This window comes from Acanthaster planci, linkage group LG18 (assembly GCF_054643075.1).
Source record: "Acanthaster planci isolate LZ-2023a linkage group LG18, COTS_SCS, whole genome shotgun sequence".
Classification (NCBI taxonomy): Eukaryota; Metazoa; Echinodermata; class Asteroidea; order Valvatida; family Acanthasteridae; genus Acanthaster; species Acanthaster planci.
Window position 1 is genome coordinate 2,562,405 of NC_141794.1, and position 20,262 is coordinate 2,582,666.

The window sequence follows — 20,262 nt, forward strand, 5'->3', positions numbered from 1 at the left end:
GAACTCGAGCTCTCTTCCACAAGTCTGGGCAGTTCAGTCGAGTGTTGGGGGGGGAGTCTTTCACTCGCTGCGCATCTGCATGCCAGAATGAAGCCGATCAGGGCTCACTCAGCGGCTGAATTCGTTCTGCCATACTTCGTTAGGAGCCGGCGAGGCGTACCACCCTCGTCCCCCGCTCACAGGCGAGGCTCGCGTTACAAACTGGGGGAGGGGAGGAACAGACCCCGTTTGGAGTGTTTTCTGAAGAGTAGCATGTCACCCTTGCCTGGCTCCAAGTGCTTGACTCTTGGGCATTGGTGCCTCGAGGAAATGTCTCGCTCCCCCAGGGCATCTCAAAGAAATACATCTCAGAAGTCTACTCAACTTGTTCTTGGACCTCATTTTTTGGGGGGGGGAGGGTATCGCCGATTTCTGTTTGCACTTTTCCAGTCTACTGGAGCACGGCCTCATGGACTTTATCTTTCAAAATGGCAGAGACGTTGCAGTGCAGGCGATACGGTGTAAAGTAAAGGTTGCGTGGGATTTCTGGTGAGACAATAATGCAATCAACGCCAATTGCGAGAGGTTTGAAACTCTTAACCTAATTTTGCTCTGCCAGAATTGAGTTTGCATTACCACATTTCCTGCTGTCTTGCTTTAGTTCGGCGGGCCAATTGGTTCTGTCAGGCAAGTCATTTCAAGTGTGACTTCTCCTCGGTCATTGACCCTGTCTTCTACTTCGGGAAGGCGGGATGCATTCGCATACGATGACTGATGATTTCAAAACAGACGGGTAAAAAAAAAAAAAAACAGTTCAGCTAAATCTACCGAGAGGTGTGACGTTGTAATCACAACATCAACCAAATAGGGCCTGCTGGTATTGGATAACTTGTAGACGGGGGCGGTTCGGGGACCTCTTTGAAGGGATACTATTCCCTCTAGAAAACCGAATCCTGGGCAGAATTCGGGAGGTTTACGGTTACGGATTTTTCTGGCGTGGCCGGTCGATCGATCGTTGAACCCCGCCTTGGTCTTGAAACTGAGGAGGGTAATCGCGGCAGAAACAGCGTGGACACGGGGGTGATGTTACCCGGTCACTTTAGTGGCTCGGGCGGCACGGCAGATTCAATTAGTTAACTAGGACACCGTTCACGCAGACAGCGGAATTTCACCTCTGCATAGCCGTCTCAAAACAAGACATGTTATGTCCTCAAAAGTTTGTTTCTCTGAAATGCATTTTGCTGGACAGAATTGGTATTGAATTCATTTGCTCCATAACCGTTACAGCGGCTGTAAAGCAGAATTCTTGCACAATATTGGCCAGGGGAGTCACGTGACTGATGAGATCATCGTATGCCGAGGTCCTTGACCGCTCGTATGACCCTGCTAAGCCCCGGCCTCGTCGGCGCCAACCACAGCTGTGTTCACCTGTTGGTCCGTGAGCCAGACTGGAATACACCTGTCCTCCGGTATTGTTTCAGACGTGCCTCCATTTAGAGAGGTCCTCTTTATCATTTTTTTTTAACTTGGCAGTTTTCCCTCTAGGGTGGATATGGGTAATTGCATCTACGTATTGCGGCTTCCCGTGCGCCTTGACTCGCCTACACATGCCTGCATCGGTGAACAAAATACCCGAGGTGTGTAAGTAAAATGCCCAGCGTGCTGTTTACATTGGTGTCCGATCCCAAACAATTTAAGTCTAAGATTCCCCCACCACGCTCTCTATTTTCCTTGTACAAATTCCATTTGGGACAACTTCAGGAGTGTGAGTCAGTGTGAAGATTCTACCGAGAGAAATACCGTGAATTCCAAAAGTCGACCTTGCGTTTTTTTCTCTGCCTCGAATGTGGTGTCGATGTTGGAGTGATCAGATCAGGGCACCGATTGAATCTTACGGGTATGGTGCAAACGAGAACGACAGGACCAGAACGGTGGAATTCCAGCTCACGATCGGAATAGTAAATTGAGCTGTGGATCCCGGCCGCGTGCATTTTACACACTGTATCGGTTGTTCCGCGCGCTCCTCGGCCAATTACCGAGCAGTGGGGGAGCCGGCCCTGCCCGAGATTCGATCACAGCTGCCCGGTCAAAAGAGGGCGAGGCACGCTGCCAGTCCGTTTCGATTGACGGTCGGTGATATCGAAGGGTATGGGTTCGGTCTGTAAGCTGGCTCCCCCCTCATCACGGCCCGGACGAGGCTCGAAGAGACCCCATGCGGGCCAAGAATTCGGGGCTCGGGCGGGGACCTGCGGAGCAGTGGCCAGGTTTTTTTTTTTTTTTGGTCACTCTGTTCAGATTGACCTGTTAAGCGATAGCTCCACATCTGTGTAAATACCGTGTCCCACAGCGAGGTTGATAACTCAGAAAGGTACACAGCACAGCACTTATTACACCTAGACTGGGCCGGTGGCCGCTAAAACACTGCCAAAGTTTTCCTTGTAGCCACTGTTGTCAAAATTCCTTTCTTTGTTTTTTTAAACAATATATATCCCATATTTTACTTCACAAATGTTCGTTCAGTTGCTCTTTGCTCTTACATGCTCTCCTTACCGAGAGACACATTGCTGGCGAATGACCAACGAATCAATGCACCGTTTCGGCTTGATTTTCTGTCGTCACCCCGTTTCGGTCTTGAGAATAGATTGGCCATGTGAGGGCGCTATTCAAAGATCCCTTTGTGTCGCTTTGACAGACCCGTCCACTTCGGTTCCACTTTTCTTTTGTGACTGTTTGGAGTTAAAAGTCCGGCCTACTCGGCAACATGCGATTTCAACGGGGAACGTTTTCTTGTCCGAATGTGTTACAAGCAAGCTTTTTTGAAAGCTAAGATTTCAATCAGCAAGACTTGTCGCAATGAAATCCAAGTTTGATCTCTTCTGTGAATTTAAACAGACTCTCCTCCGTCATGCGAAGTTTCACCTAAATTAGCGTTGACGGGTACCGCATGGGCTCCACATCAACCCCCTGCCAATTGGCCAGCGCTTGTTACAGTCGTAATTACCCATTTCATGTGCCGTTCGCATCACCCTACTCTCATCAAACCTGAACCCCCCCTCGGTAATCCTACATCACTCGAGTCATGTTGAATTACGAGGGGAGATGGATCAAGTCTGGTTCCGGACTTGCTGACGAGGGTCGGCCAGTCTCCGGGGACTGCCGTCTTTCATTTCATAACTGGACGCTTTGTATTAAACAGCAGTGAAGTGTTCTCGGGACGAGGTTGAATGCTCGGTTGGAGGCGTGAACTGTTCCCTTTCGCCAAGTTAATTTGATTTTGCTCAATGTATTCTTTTTCTCCTGTGACTTAGAAGTTAATAAAAAGAGACAGACGTCAAGAAGCCCTTTTGCGAGTTAAATTTGATTAAAATCTGTTGCCTGAATTCTTTAAATTCACGTGAGCATAACAAATGTAGTTCTCCATACTAAGACACTGTGGCTATACCTCCGTTATTCGGGGCAAACGTTTGCTAAGTTACACAAGAGACGCCTGGCAATAATACACTGTTTTCAATGGATTCAAAGGGCACTAAGGAACTAAGGTCCATTCCAGAGATGGTGGTCCCCCAGCTTTCCCTGAACCGAGATATATATGTATAGCCCTCTGAACCCCAAGGTATAGCAACAGTGTCTTAGTCTGGGGAATTTAAATTATGTTTATGTGCAACCGTATAACTCAGTCTAGCAGGTTTTTTCTTCAATTTAACAAGAAAGTTCATTTTGGCAGTCATTTTTTAATGTGAAATCATTTCCTTTTAGTGAACCGACTCCCAAATCTCTCAACAATTCCGAATAATTGTGTCTGGAGAAATAGTTGCTCTTGGCTCGAAATAATGGCACTCTGATTTTTTTTAGTACTTTTTCGCCGCCAGTTACGCTGCTTCGACAGCTCGATGGATTAAAGTAACGATGGATAGAACACCTATTGGGTGCAGGTGACGGAGCAAATTTAACATGACATCGCTTGCCTTACTTTGTCTTGTTTATGTTATAGTCTTTGCCAATTTATGCGAATTTTGGATGTGGTTAGTTTCTACCCAGGCTCTGGATGCACTTATCTCTTCTTGGCAATTCCCTGAGCCCTGACATCTTCTTAAGACCTGGAGATAATTATTTCGCGGTCTTAGATCATAGGGACTAGTGGTAAGATCGCGGACTCAACGCCCGCTGTCAGTCGAGACCCCGCCTCTATTCCTCTGTAATCACGGGGCAGTAGTGTTATATTCCCCCCTTCTAATCTCAACCCTCCTGGTTTCCTTCCAACCCGCTTCTTTTCCATCTGCGGAGTCCCCCTTCTCGTAGCCTGATCAGAAATAAATCACCAGGCTTGTAATTAAACGGAATTAGCAATTAAATCCCGCACTGGGTATCTGTATATCCGCGCAGGCGTATATCTTAATCTTAAGCATGAACCAGGCAGCGAACATGCGTGCCCTCTGGCTCAGCGTATCATAAGAACAAGAGAAAAAAAAAGGCCACCCCAAGGTGGGAATAACAGGAAAACCAAAGAGAGGCGAGAAAAAGCAAGGAGAGAATGATTGATAAGTTTACTGATATCCTCTTAATCGTCAGGCTTCACCCTCCTAGGTGTACTCTAGACCGTTGGCCGAGGGGCGAAGCGAGCCGGGCGATACATCACCGGCTGTCAATCCGATCGGGATGCTTCCGGCACCTACCGTCTGTCCGCGGTGCCAACCACCTGCTTGGTGTTACTGATGAATCTCTCTCTCTCTTTCCCTCTGTGCAAAGCCAGCACTCCGTTCCCTTGCACTCCCAGTAGACCCCCCCCCTAAATAAAACCCCAACTCATCATCGGGCCACGGCATCGTCGGCATCATCATGATCGAATTTTCCGAGGATGATGAGTGGATAACCCAAAACACCTGCCTGACTCGTCTCTCCTTAGGCCCCCATCCTTCATCCCGGCTCGGCTCCGTGTTTGTCTTGTCTTACAACTCCTCTGTCTCCTTGTTTCGAAGCATCACCTCCCCCATCAACTGAGAAATCTGCTCTTGCCCCGCCCACCCCTGCTCCAGACCTTACTTGAAGTTCCCCTCTGTTTTGTTATTCCAAGTACGCGTACCTCTGACCTCTGCACTATCAACGAATCTACTCATTGCATTTCCATGATCTCTTTGAATTTTAAATGCTAAAAAACATGTTTTTTTCTCCCCAGGGCAAAGTCTAAGAACGGAGGAAGATATCTGAGGGAAAGACTAGAAAAAATTGGCTTGAATCTCCCCGCTGGAAGGAGAAAAGCCGCTAATGTTACTTTGTTTACGTCATTAGTTGAAGGTAAGCCGATTACGTTTTCCATAAATGAACTCGTCTGTATCCCAGAACTTGTTATATTAACCTCTATAACTTCAAATACGTATTAAATGTTGAAGCACATTTTCTTTTTTTGGTGGTTGGGGGCATTGGAGTGTTTTGAGTAAAGTTCAAACAATGGAAATTCTGAAACCCTATACTGGATATTGCCAATTCTAAAAAAAAGGAATGCGATTTCAAATCGAAGCTGTTCTACACGTGGTTTAGTTCAACGTGTAATTAACTTGAAGTGAAGGGGCGGCAGACATCAGGCAGCGAGCCGCCACGCGCCGGTATGATTGCGGGTAGATTAACCATTGATTTCGGCTGAGTCCGACATCAAGGGGGCACTCGGCCGTGACTTCCACCCCTCGCCATTTTGCAAGATACACAGCTAATTTTCAAGTCAACCGACGAACGAGTGACCTTGACTGCGCATTCTGAGTGCCTCTGTCGTTTGTATTATATGGTGGGGGTCGCGCGTGTGCGTGTGTGACAGAGTCACGGCGGGAAACGCTCCTGGTGACGTATTTAATGGACCGACCATGGACCGGCCTGCTGCACTCTCGCCTCCTATGTTCGATTGTCTGCTAGCCTTGACTTGTGGCGTGTGTGATCGGTTAACGCGGCGAGCCGGCACGGGCCGGAGTTGTGTCCACGTCCAAACTCATCGATACTGGCTTCCTGCAATCTCGCCCGAGACATCGTTCGACGGGCGTCGCCTCGCCTACCATTTACCGGCGTCCGGCGTGCGATGCTACGGGCTCATTTGAGTCCGGAAACGCACGGTTCTCTGGTCACGGCACGACTATCCTAAATGCACCTGAAGATAAAAGTGCAAGAAGGCGTACGGGGAGGCAGCGTGCACTGACAGTACAATTCGCCGTTATTAGATCCACCATGAATGGAAAAGTATGGCTTGTCTCGGGTATCTCTGGACCGACAAAAAGTGACACATTGTAAACAATAACTTCCAGTGGGCAAATACAAACGCCCATACCATTGTGGAGCATGAAATCTACGTGAAGAGCGTTGTTATTTCATCTCTACCCTACTTCAAGTGAACAAGAAGTTCATTAAACTCGTACAAGATAAACTCCACTGCTCTCTCACATAATAATGTCCATTTTCCATGTATAATGTTGAACTTGTAAAACAAGACCAAAATCGCCACATATTTGGACGGGTGTTGGCTCATTTGTAAATCTGGAACATAAAAACATGTTGTCAGTTTCTCATCCTGACTTCATGAAAGCTCAAACCTTCGTTTCGTCTCAATTAATAGCCCTTTGCAAGGTATAGTTAGGCTTGCTGTCAGGCTAACGTGTCATGACTTATACAGAATACAATTTCCTCAAAACCGTGTGTAGAGCAACTGCAGGAGCCTTTAACATGATAACCTAATTTAATTATCTTTGGAACAGTAGTTCTCCTTTGCTGTTTGGAATCTTGCATCTGTAATTCGTTAGCCCCTCCAGCTAAGAAAGTCTTCAATTAGGAATGCTTCACCAATCATCCCCTACTCCATCCATTCTAGGGCCTTTCACATTTACCCCCATAATTCTGGGGGCTATACGCGTTCCGACATCCCATCACCTTGCGGGACCAGGAAGCCATGTGCGTGCAGCCAACCGTGGCCGCTGTGGGCTACAAAATGCTCCCCACCATGTTATGTGTGTGTGTGGGGGGGGTAGGGGAGTTACCTCCTGCACATTCTTGTCTGTCTGAGATTCCCCCCCCCCCGGGCTACGCCTCGGGGATGGGTTGCATCCTCCGTGACGAAGTTGGCAGTTGAAGTCGACGATATCTGTCATATGACTTAGGCAGCAGGATATGACGGGATACTGGCGCACAGCAGGGACAATTTAAGAGATGAAGATCCCGTCGGATCTCAAGTAGATTTCCTCCACCACGAGGGCGCCTTAGGAACTTTCTGGTTGACATTTATGCGCACGGGTTGGATCTTGCTGTGTGATGCCATCATCTTGGCTCCTTCTTTAGTATTATTTTAGATATAAGAGTCACGAGAGTCGGGCTCACTGAACTGGGACGACACGGCTACTTCTCTAGAGTCAAGTTGCGGAGCAGAAAAGACCGACTGAAAGTATCTGACCACTCATTCAAAGCGTGCACACGATTCACGAGAGATTTTTTTCTGATCAACGATGTATAAGTTGTGATAGTTGCCCGGAGAACACGGAAAGACAGGCGAGACAGCAAACAGCACAACTACGGCCCTAGGCATGCCAGCTCCTGGACAAAGACCCGCGCCATGTTTTTTTTTACCAGCTGCCAAACATTTGGCCCAGCCCTTTGCGCCAAGTGCGCGGAAACTCCAATTTATGATTTAACAGGCACATTGCGATTTTGATACAGTGACAATGTAATCAATGTCCAGCTAATTGGTTCTTTTTTACCGTTGGAGTTCACAGACAGCGCCAACCCTGGAGGAATGTTACATTATAGAAGCATCACGCATTTTGATTTTACTCGGACAGCTCAGGGATTAGTGGAAACCGGAGAAATAGCAACGACAAAAACTCCAATTGGCGAGGCTGACGAACGTCGATGAACTTGCGGCAACTATTGTTCTTTGCACCTGTTTGCGACCCCCAAAAATTAACTCTGCAAATCTCGAAAGACTTAACCAATTAAGCCGACATTAGCATACGAATGCTGTCATCTCTATGTTGATTCGGCATCTGTCAATTCCCACGGCATCCCGTTGTTCTGGTTACTTCGCCGGCGAATAAATTAATATCAATAGGTCCGGGTGCTGGAACACGCAGTTCTCGTGATCAATTACTAATCGATAACCGGGTTGACGATAATAATTACTGGGACACTTGGGCACAATAGAGTTGGCAATACGATAAGCCCAACATTGCGCCGAACCGGATCCCTGGAAATGCATACGCCTTGTTATCAAAATGTGTTATGAAAATGGAGAAAAAAAAAAGAATGACTGAGCATATTTTGAGATTATTTCGTTGCCTTTGGGCTGATGCGTACTATGCGACCCTCGCCTTGTCCATACTTTTTTTCTTTTAGCTTGAATTAAAACATATCTTGCCATCCCTAAAATTGCTGAGATGAAAATCATCTCTAATCATACCCCCTGGCCGGCACTCGATGCGAAAAAAAAATGCAAAGCAAGCTACGCTCGGTTGATCTCTTCATTTTTCTGGCACTCAAAGATCATATACCGCGAAAGCTTGGTCAAGTATTTTTCCAAACGTCCCGCTGTAACTCCTCAGCCAACAAAGGCGCTGCGTGTGTTTCTGGCATCGGTCAGCTTTCCCTCCCTCTTTCTCCTTAGCGGTCATTCTGACTGGATTGTATTTCCCCCCTCTTGACTCGGATGTCCCGGTAAAATCCTGGCTTCGTCATGCCCTCTCCAGCCCGCCCGTTTGTGTAAGACGACCGCTCGGGAAGTTACAGGATTTCAACGGGGCCGCACGCCGGTCAGCGGCGGAGGGGAAGACCCGCGATCCCTGGCCCGCCTCGCGGAGGAAATGCGCCCGGTCGGATCCCGCGTCCCAGGCCTACAGTCCGCCGATCGATACTTTCTTTTCCCCTGACCTCTTCACGTTGGAGGTTTATCTCCTCTCGGTTGTTGGAGGAGCAGCTAGCGAGATGACTCAAGGATGACATCGAGGGCATTCAACTGGAGTGGCAAAGAAAGAAGATCGGGCATCGTGGGCAGGTGGTCCTGTCTTTTTGCCATGCTGGACTTTTGCAGGCAAACCCGAAGTAGCTGAAGGAGACATCAAATGATATATATCAAGGGTTGTTACGGGATGAAAAAAAAACTTTAATAAAATGTCTGCAACAAAATATCTACGTATTGAAATAGGTAGATCAAAGTGAAACTCTGACAGTGGTGTATCTTAACCAGACCGGACACAAGACCAGTTATAAGACCCCAAAAGCACCACTCACAGGGCCACTCTTAAGAAACAGAGCGAACAAAGACAAAGGAATGCTTTTTGGGCAGTTCATTTGAATAGTTTTTCGGGTTCAATTCAGACCGGTCTTGTGATGGTCTTGTGATGGTCTTGTGATAGTCTTGTGATGGTCTTGTGATAGTCTTGTGTTGGTCTTAAGAAGTCGCTGCTTCATCAATGAACTGTTATCGTGACTGTATTAAGTTTCTTGAGCAGTCTAGTCTGTCAACAGCAGAGTCATTAGCTTACCAACATCTCCTTTTGAAAGATTTGAATTGTCTAAGCTTACCCGAGAAAACAAATTCCACAATTATTTCTGGACAATTTCAATCATTCGTGTCAAAGCTCGCCTCAAGCGAACAGCCAGTTTTCCGAGGCTGGGTAGATTTTTTTTATATATATAACAGTTGTAAAAAAGTTGATTATAAAAAACTCTGCTTCATAACAAGTGTCACTCACTTGAGATTAACTTTAGGGACGAAGATTTCTGGATGAGTGATTGTTTACTTGTAACCATGGCAACTTATTTGGCTCATTTGTTCCGCACTCACACGGGAAGGTTGTGGGGGGGGGAGGAAATGACATAATTGCCCCAGGCAAGATGTCGTGCCGGGCTACATTGCCTGGTCATTTTCAATCGTGAAGGGTATTTCTACTTGCGGTTCTTTCTACCCTGGCTTTTTTGTATTTGGTGACCTCTGTCGGGCACACATGCACCTATACCCCCAGCAGGTACCAAGCCCCCCTACCCAGCGGCCGGCCTCGCCTCCCGTCACCGCACGGCGCGCATTCACCTTGCCCGCTCCTCTGGAAACAGGGGGGGAAAAGTGCACATCGGTAGGCGTTTGACTCACAATGCTTCGATTAGCTGTCATTGGCAGCAGTTTTGATGAAATATGATTAGGGTTATTTCCAACTGATTGGTTCCCGGCAGCTAGTTCTCCTTTGAACTTATAGTCTTCCTCCTGTAGCTAGGGCCATCCCCCCCTCCCATTGTATCGTTAAGATGACAACGGCCGTGTATTCTTGAATCGTCGTAGTGTTTTCTCAGCGTGTCTTTGTCCCCTACCGTCGGTCTCTCTTCCTCTTGTCCTTTGGTCCAAGCCGACTCTTTTCTCAAAACTGTTTTCCTTGTGTAAATTACCGGCAGGTTTTTTTTATATGTCTCCCCTTGTTTGTCGGTAGTGAACCCCGCGGCAGGGCTTTTGAAATTCTCCCCTTTCTTTGTGATAATTTCAGATAATTTGAAGAGGGGATTTCAATGATTCTTGGCGAGTGTATAATTGAAATGTCGATGGATTTTTTTTTCTATCATTTGGAGAGTTCTTGACCGATCGGACACTCGCTTGAAAAAAAATTTTTTTTTCTTTGTAATGACCCTAGACTTGAGTTATATGGCCAGTCAGAGGTTTCGAACACATCTCGTCCGTGGGCTTTACAAGAAGAGACATGGGAGGTTATAAATTATACACGATTCATATTCATGCGTGCGCAAATTATGCCGAAGATTTGTAGACCAGTATGGCACTTTTTAATTAATGAAGTGACGAGTATACACGTTGGTGTTATTGAATTCTGCGGAGGACTAAGGCACAGCGTTTCTAAAACTCTGTTGAGGACGTCTAGTTACCAGACGGTAGAGCGCTCACGATATGCGCAGAATACAACTGTGTATACGGGCTTTGGATGAAGTAACCTACTTTCAAGCAAAGTTCAGCATTTCATATTTTCTAGGCTTTCCGTTCGTGTCAAACAAATCTCCACGGACAAAGAGGTTCGAACGCCAAACTCGAAAGTATCCATGATAGGCTAATATGCGTCTGGATCAGTATGACAAATCCTTTGTGTCCCGTGAATAAGCAAAGTTACAAAAATTAAAAGAAAGTGAGGTGAGGGGAAAAAAGGGAGTCAGTTGTGATTGTTGGGATTGTTGGCCCGGCGAGCAAACAATGCGACACTGTGAATGCCCAAAGCTGCGGGTTGGATTCTCACTCACGCCTGGGTAAAATCGCCGCTCTTTCAACCACCACATCGAGCTGCAACGGTGTTTGCTGACCCAGGCTTTAAAAAGGGGGGGGGGGAGAGATCTGCCACCTCCATCGATTTCCTCGTGGACCCCAACCCCTGTCCCTGCTCAATATTCCAACCGCGGGACCCTTTTCAGTGGCTGAATTCAAGCAGTTCGTAATTCTCCGCAATCGCGCCTCGCTGGCGATATTGTCTACTGACCCGTACGCGCACTTCCCACATTATCAAAGCTGGATTTCCCGTCACCGGTGGAGTTCAGTAACACGTGAGGCCTCTCAGGCGAAACCCACGTGCAGTAATAAAACACTGCCCTTTCTTTTTTTTTATTGTTTGCGGCTTGCCTCGGACCTGTTTAGCATTCCAAAGTTCCGATGTTTGGTCGGTCGATCGATCGCACCCTGTCGACAAACGAAAATTACCGACTGAGACGAACACGTGTTCTCCAATTAACAGTCGCTCTCACACCAACACGAATGTGCCAATCAATGTATGAAAAAACAACAACAGGTCATCAACACTTCCCTCTTCTCTTCCTTTCATTCGAAATTGAGAATTCTCCTCTCGGTTTCTTGAGAGCTGCATTTTAATGTTTCGATTCCGAATATTCCGAAACTGTGGGTAAACAGGGATATAGCAGAATAGAAATCACAGACACGAAGTGCTGAGAGAATACAGAGAAAACAACGCAACGGTAAAAGCATTCCTCAACCAAATTCTCTTCACACGGGGAAAAAAAGGAAGCAAATTCACGGCCTTCGCATTGCTAATTGTCGAGAATCGGCGACGAAGTGATTACGATGTAAAGGCGACTTTCACCATAATATAGCGGCAGTGACTTGTGGGGGACCTTGACCGCTGTCACGAGCAATTAGGTACAATTTGCCCTCGGCCGTGTCGGGATATGTGCGCTTCAGAGATCATTTTCTTGCTGTTATATCATACAGTCCCCCCACGGTAGATACGCTGCGTTTGTCGTTTTTGCAGACTGGACGGTTCTAGCAGTCGGTGTCATTTTGATGGCACACTCTCCAGTGTGCAAAGAATTGAGATTTAGGCCTCGTGAAATTGCACAATGCTGTCTCAAAAAACATCACGCTGTCTCAAAAAAAGAGACTGTTAGCTTACTATACGGACTAAAATATCAAGACTTCTGTACCGCCGTTTCTGTCTTAGTAAAGGGCGATATTGAGTATTGTTTTCTTGGGGACGGGTTTCTTTGTTTATTTATATTTTAAAAGCCGCACTTCAGAAACTCACTCAAATAGGGCTTTGATTCGCCGATTGCGTAATAACTCCCGTCGTGGTCAATAAACTTTGAAAGCTGTTTGTCTTGGAAATCTATATAATGGAATAAAAACTAACCATCGCGGCTGACCGGTTTTCATCATGAAAAAAATCCTAAACAAATGCACGGAGATAGGTGCAGAGCAAATCAATGACAGAGATGGTTCAGCCTTATTTGACGATCAAGCGACAAAGTGTACATGAACGGTTATTGGTACGGCTTACAACCGCACTTTCGAAACAACGTTCATGGCAGACGTTTTGAAAGGGTTAAGGGAGCATTGCAAATTGTCACGCGATTTGGACTTAAGGATCATACAAAAAGTTGTCCAGAAATTAGAACCTAGTGAAACTAACGAGATGGTCTACCACATAAAAGAGTTCCAGCAGACTGTTGTCTGTTGTCATATTGCGTTGGAGCAGTACTGGTAGTTCACGTCTGAAGGCAACAGGAAGTTATTTCTTCTTTTTTTGGTGGGGGGTGTAAATCCTTACTTTCATATCACGTGCTTCATTGTAACGATCTTCTAGGTAATAACATAATTCTAACGACGCGTCTCTCTACAGAAAGCACCACCCGGCGTAAAAGCGACAGATCCGATGGCTGTGCACGAGCCAAAAACGAAACCAAAACTGTGTAATTGCATTGGCGTCGGCTTTTTGTTCAAGCAGTAATGTCATTTTGCTGGGAATATCGAAGTGACGAGATTAACTTTACAACGAACACAAATTTATTACCTTCAATCTGTTCAGGATCAACAATACTGGGCCCTAGCTGGAGAGCTTTCCCAGCGTGCATCTGACCTGACCTCGCTCCTCTCTGACTGCAGCCGCGTCTTGTGCACCAGTAAAAAGATGCGCAGCGAGATTTGGAGAGATGGAGACTTGGAGAGATGTAACTCTTCTAATTAAATCAAATGATGTGCGTTTCGACTTTGGAAGGACTCCCCATTTGTCAAGGACGAAGAGCAATTGGAGAGCGATCTGCTTTTATATTCTATGATTAATGGCGGACGGTTTGGACAGCGGTTGTAATCGGCGATGTTACGCGGCTAAACACTCCGTCACAGCAGTGTGAAATTTGCCATTTTGATAAGGAGCTATCCAATTAAAATCGTTAATTGAAAACTTCTGGAAAATTGTTTGTCCCACGCCACAAAATTTACCAGGACCATGGAACGTGTGATATTTGTCACATCATGTTCCCTCTTTTATTTCGTCCAATTATTGATATTCAAGGGACGGATATCCCCGTTTCAACTCTATTCGGCTGCTTCGGAGAATCTACTTTTTGGGGGAAATAACCCCGCAAACTCGGAAGGAGAATGGTTGTATTCACCCGATCCACCGTTTATAAGTATCCATTGTTGACGGCGGAATCGAGCAGGGCTTAATTGCGGGCGCACTGAGCCTCCCGTTCCTTTCATGCACCATGGAGAGCTATGTCCAATTACCGGACACAATGGTCTGTCGAGGGAGTCAAACGCCTTCGCGTTTTGTCCCGTTTGACCTCAGATGACAAAAACAACCCTCGTATTTACCGCAAGAAGAAAAAGAAAGAAAGAAAACGCGTCAGGAGGACGGGGGGGGGTTGAGTGGCAACTAGTGTTGGTTTGTGAGGAGCAAGAGATCACCCATTGTCCATGCGTGGATTTTTTTGTGTGTGCTTCAGTTCTTGAGGGGAGGTGTTATGAATGATTACAAAAAGAAAGTCCCAAGTGAGAATGATTGGGCGCACAGCTCAGGCGCGCACGCTACAAACAAGGCGTTTTGAAATATCATATGGACTAAGCGTGGACAAAGCCGCAAGGGCCGAAGCCCCGCAAAGTGACTGGTAAATACAAAGGAAGGAACATACATGCACATCTCGTCCAGGTTGTCTTTCTTCCGTGAACCAACGGGGCCCCCCAATTACTGCCGAAATTGAGCAAACCATCACAATCAAGCAGGTTTTTTTTTTTGGCTCTCCGAGTGTTTAACTTTCGGTTTCCCATTTTCAATAGGTGCAGAATCAATTTGTCATTCAAAACAAAAATGTCTATATTTTCTTCGGTTGCCCGGAGGCGACTGCCTGAAACGTGGCGTGGCGATAAATTGCTTCATGGTTTGGTACTGATGCTCCACTACTGAGAACTGTACCCTTTTGTCGGTGATGTTTTCATCGTAAAAAGCACAGTGGATTGTCAGAGTAAGCGCTGTCGTACACAGATATCAGATGTTAATAAACCCAGAGCTTAAGAACAGAGATGGGGGGGGGGTGCGTTTAGTTTATCCAGCACTCGAACTGCACGTTATAAACTCACACCCCGTCAACCGCGCAGCACGAGAACCTGACTCAGCCGCTACAAGCACGTGTGACGCCTAAGGCGCGCCAGGCAGCCGGGGCGGTTTGGCAGTATGTGGCCGCTACCGTCCGCGCGCGCATGGACCCCGCATCGGGCGCACATCACCGAGAAAAGAACGCCTACAGGGTATCTCGGGGAAAGAAGTAAGCCTCCGTCGCATCGCAAATTAGACCGTCGAAATAGGTCAGCATGGAGAAACAGAACAGATTTTTTTAAAAAAAAGGAAGAGAAATATGGGTTCTATGACATCAAAACTGGGAGGTACGATCGGTACATGACCTCTGCCCGTAATGCCATCACGACAGCTCACTTCAGCTGTTAGAAAACTCCATCTGGAAGACGGTATCCTTAATACATCTGCTTGATGTGCGCCCTCTGTACACATCACCGATGAGAATACATGAATCTATATTCAGCCCGACGTGTAACTCATACAGGAAAAGGAAGTTACACAAATACATCCAGTAATCTGGAGAACAAAATTGAAATCAACCATTGTTTGCAACTCCTGTATACGTTGTACTGAAATATTCGGAAATGTTTATCACGGCTACAGATGAATTTGTTCCTAAACAAACTTGCACACAATACGTTCTATTTCTCAATATAAATTATCTTAGTCGTGAACAGATAGTACCGATGTCAGCATTATCTCCGAATTCGCATCCAGCCGGCATAGGCTTATGCATGTATCCCCCGTCTGCGACATTTCTCGTATCTATGTACAACAGTACCAATAAACGGAGAGCCCTGAGGGAGTACCAGCCTTGGGCAGAAGCACCCCCTCATAGGTTGAACGGAGCCAGGTTGGTCGGGAGGGTTCATTTTGCTGGTAGCGATGTGACCGTAACGCACGTATTTCGAAGTCGTTCACGAACCAGCGAAGTGCAGTTCTGACCAACGAAGCCCTGAATTGTTAGGAAAATTGCGCCCTCTCTTGGTCCAGCTCGGGACGCATAGTGAGATCATACCCGCCAAATAAACCCTCCAGCACGAGGAATAGCAACCCCCCCGACCCTCCTAAGGGTTCAACCGTTCCATTGTCGCGGCCGTAGGCCTACCGTTTACACGCTCTCGTCCTGTTTAACGGGAAGATCCATTTCCGAAAATCGAAACAAATTTATTTTTCAAGGAAGTCACAGGACCAGCTATTTCGTTTTTGACAAACAAATTCGGCATTGGATATACAACGCGGAATCAAAAATTGAGGATTTGAATAATTCCTGCATTTTTGTGGATTAGGCACGCCATCGATTTGAGGCAGGAAGCGCGCATGAAAATGCATATTCCTTTCCGTATTACCGGCTTTTTCAGACAAAAAAAGGAAAAAATGAAGCTGTGTACAAAATAGCACGTTACCCACATTTAACCCTTCTTTTTTTTAAATCAGTGCTGCTTTAAGGAGACAGTGATTTTCGGGGATTAGGCAAATTCTTGAATCCAAGTACAATTTCGCGTCCCAATCAACCCTTAGGCTAGCGAGGAACGCATTGAAATGGGGGTCTCTCGACTACAAACCTTCAAATGTACAGAGGTGACTGGGTAGAAAAAGCGATCGGCACACTGACACAGTTTCCACATTGCCGGTCTTGTGCCCGTAAACACCGGGAAACGAGCTGCGTCAAATACCCATGAGATCCCACCCGACCATTCCACCAAAAGAAAAAAAAAATCTCACGCGGAAGAAAAAACCTCGACAGGGAATTATTTATAGTCAGGTTCTAGACCAGTCAAAAAAGTGAGCATGATAAAATGCAGTAATTAGTTATACCCGTAGGCATACCATCCACAACACATCCTTCTCTGCCAGAAAAACATCCCCCGTGAGCCCCAATATCTAGGCCTCCCCCGTTTTGCCGGAGAAAATTAAAGAGAGCACTGCCCGGTGAAACTTCTATCAGTTTGCCCCACAACCGCGGCTCTCAGCGGGGCCCGGGCTTCATTGGCCCCCGGGGTACCCCGCCAGCGACCCGCGGACGTGTTAGCGGGCGCGCTCGGCGAGTTCGCGACCTGCTTCATCGCTCACTCGTAAAGCTTGTCCCCGCTGATGCGCGTATGCGCCTTGATTAATATTAGATGGGCCAGGATTGAACGCTTGAACGATGCGTCTTGAAGGGGGACGCAGAGAGCAACCAGCACTTGGGGACTGGACGGGTTTAGAGGTTGGTTTCACGCGGCTCTCGCCGACTAGTTAAAGCCGCTAGTTGTTGCTGATGCAGCTCTGGCTTCTCTATTCCTGTTGCTGCTTTTCTGGGTGTTATTCTTGCTGAGAATCAGGAGACGAAGGTTTCGGTTAACCACGCGAGGAAATCAACAGTGAGTGTATGTATAGGCCTATATGTGATGTGGATGCGGCGGGGCAATAGACCTTCTTCACGTGGAAGATCTTATTTCCCGAATCTTTTGCAAAGTGTCGATTAGGATGGCACCAGACTGTTCATGACTACCGTGCCTTCCAAGCCTCCCTTTCAATATTTTCTAAATCTGGCTTAGAACACTTGAGGCTAGAAAAGTCTCTGATTTCTGGTCGGGGGTTGGCTCCAAAAGTGGTGCAGCGACGCGATTTTTTACCCTTCCCCCCTTACAATGATACGTATTAATGCGCGATGTCCCGTAGATACTGCCGCTGTCAACACTGTAACAGATTGGATCCCTCGCTATTTGCTGTTCAAAAGGAGTGTGAGCTTGTTGAAGTATACAGGACATAAGACCACCTGATTTGTCTGGTTCCCAGATGTAAATATATATTACAGAAATGTCATCTGGAATAAATGCCTGACTAAATGTAGGCTATGTACATGTAATTCAACCGTACCCCATGTAAAACACGTTAAAATTTCACAGTAGCAGGATTCCAGTCGATGAAGGAAGTTTGGCAGCTGTTGAACATCGTATCATACCAAATAAAAAAACGTTTTTATTTTTTTTTGGGGGGGGCTAAAGTTCATATTTGTATTTTTAGTCATGAATTTGAAAATTTGAAAATATTCATCAGAGGAAAAAGGTAAACTAATTCGTTATGAAATTGCTTTTTTATTGCTACTCTTAACGTTCAAACATGAAAGGTTAACTCACTTTCAATTTCTCTTATGTCCGACTCATGAATAAAGTCTTTACGTCGGTTCGTCGAAAATCAAAGGAGCTGTGAAAAGCGAAGAGTTTACACGACACTGTAGAATTACTGAACCCAATTGGATGGTCCCTCAGTGAAGGCACTAAAACAGGACTTATGTTTTGAATAAGGTTGCAGTCGCGTTCGATCGCTAGACACAGTCTGCGAAACTGTTGGGGGTGTGACTGGTCAGGCTCGTGGTGACGCCATGTTGGAACCGGCCGCCTGTTGAATTGGCGTTTCAAACAAGTTAGATAACTGACCAATTCGAAGGCGGTCACTTTTCCGGCAGCCGATCACGACGCGCATGAAAGCATCAGGAGAAGACCAAGACTTGCATGTACTCTTTAGCCCCTTCTGTCGATGTTTCTTGCCTCCGAAATGCATCCTGTCGGTGCGACATTACGCCGTGCGAAGTATAATTGGGCGCGTAAAAAATATCTGAGAAAAGACCCCGCGGGCAGGTAAGTAGCCGAACGGGGGGGGGGGAGGAAGATATTTCAAAAGGAAAAGGGAAGAAAAAAAAACAGCCCCGGCAAAACAGAACGAAAAAGCAGAGGCAGCATCGTGTACGGTTGCGGTTGCCATGGTGATCGTGGTTTCGATGTGGCCGCCACTGAATGCGCTGTTTGCTGAATATACAATATTTTGTATCGTGGCTCTGTGGTCAGGAGAAAGAAAGCTGTGTTTGGATAGAGCGTATAGTGGAGGGCCATTGAGCGTCCAGGGAGTAGGTCTTAAGATAGCTCCGTGATAGGGGAGAGAGATCTATCCCCCCACACTATAGGGGTATCATACTGTAATCAGGCATTCTTTGGATGACTGTTACTCAGTGGCAAAATGAAGATTAGCGCTCGAGTAGAGACGGCGCCTATCTTGATGGCCTGTCAAACCAAATCGCGTCCACATTCTGCCGCTTCGTGATGAAATGTTATACCGGATTTCAAGTTATAGGTTATTGCGTTTGTACCACTGTGGCATACGGATAGCAACCCCCCCTTCCCCATCCTGCGCAAGATGTTTAATCGTTTGCACTCAAGTCTCCCGTAGTCCTTCGCGGGCCGCCATCTTTGATGTCGGGCTCACGTCCAGGTCAGTTATTTTCTTCCGGCTACGGAATCGGCTCTTGCCGTCAGCTACACACGATGAATACTCCCTAGCCGCATGACAGCGGTATCCGTCTCTCGACAGGCTTGATTTCGAAGATTACAGATCGAACTTCGAAAAGGTGATGAAGTCAGAGAAAAATGAGGTTTTGAAGTCATTACCCAGGGACATAACCGTAACCAAGACTGAATATTTTATCCACTCAATTCATGTTGTTTGTGGTTTTTTTCTCTTTGCGTGATTCTGTGGTAGCACATTTCAAACAGAACTGGTCAGTTTTGTTCATTTTGTTTTCCGTCGATGAAACAAAAAAAGTTGGCTTCTCGAGTTCTTAAGGTTGAAAAAAAAAACCACCGCCAATCAAAATGGGGGACATTGGAGGAAAATAATGTTGCTGGGCCCAATCTGATCATTTCTTTCTCCTCTCTCCGTTTTTCCCTCCTTCAGGCGAAGCAATACATTTAGCCCGTGACTACGGTTATCTCTGCGAGACCGAGTTCCCGGCCAGACAGATCTCCGAGTACATCGCCAGGCAACACAATGATCCCACTGAAGTTCCCACCAGAAGAAACATGGTCCTAGCCACAAAGTGAGTATTGCCCATGTATCGGCCCCTCCCCTAAAAGCCCCCCCCATCTCGTCACACCAAGAAAGGCTCCAAACCAAGTAGTACAGAAATCAACCTCATGGGGTCACGGACCATTATTACGTAGTCCTATAAATTCCCCATCAGACACCTCGGATGGAAACGAGATGATTTTATAGCGTTCAGAGGGCAAGCCTCTTCTCAAGATGGCGCCATCTAAAAATGATGGCGTATTACGACATGGCAAACTTGCGAAAAAAGTCACGGTACTTGAAGATACAAAGAATGTAAGCTTTTGCCACTAATCAGAAAATCGAACGAAGTCTACCATTCACATGCCTTACAATGTTGCAACCTAATTTTAGTCTCAACTCTCTGAATCAGCGCTGCTCACGGCTGCGTACTTCTACAATTAGACTGTGGCAAATACAATTTCATGCCTTGCACCGGTCTACCTTTTTGTCCTTTAAAAAACTCTGTATAGAATTTAGGAAAGTGCAGTTGGCAAAGTCGGACAAGTGGTACATAATGGCAAGCACACGCCGTAAACTCAATTACTTCACTCTC

General features: G+C 46.5%; 1 protein-coding gene across 1 annotated transcript in view; it reads left to right on the plus strand.

Moving 5' to 3' along the window:
* The window catches only part of LOC147796096 (transcription factor AP-2-epsilon-like), an 86,692-nt gene that overhangs the window by 60,765 nt on the left and 5,665 nt on the right, over positions 1–20,262 (plus strand). The window contains exons 6-7 of the mRNA XM_087148940.1: positions 5,153–5,271; positions 19,557–19,698. Of these exons, the coding sequence (XP_087005066.1) occupies positions 5,153–5,271; positions 19,557–19,698 (261 nt within the window). The remainder of the gene's footprint in view (positions 1–5,152; positions 5,272–19,556; positions 19,699–20,262) is intronic.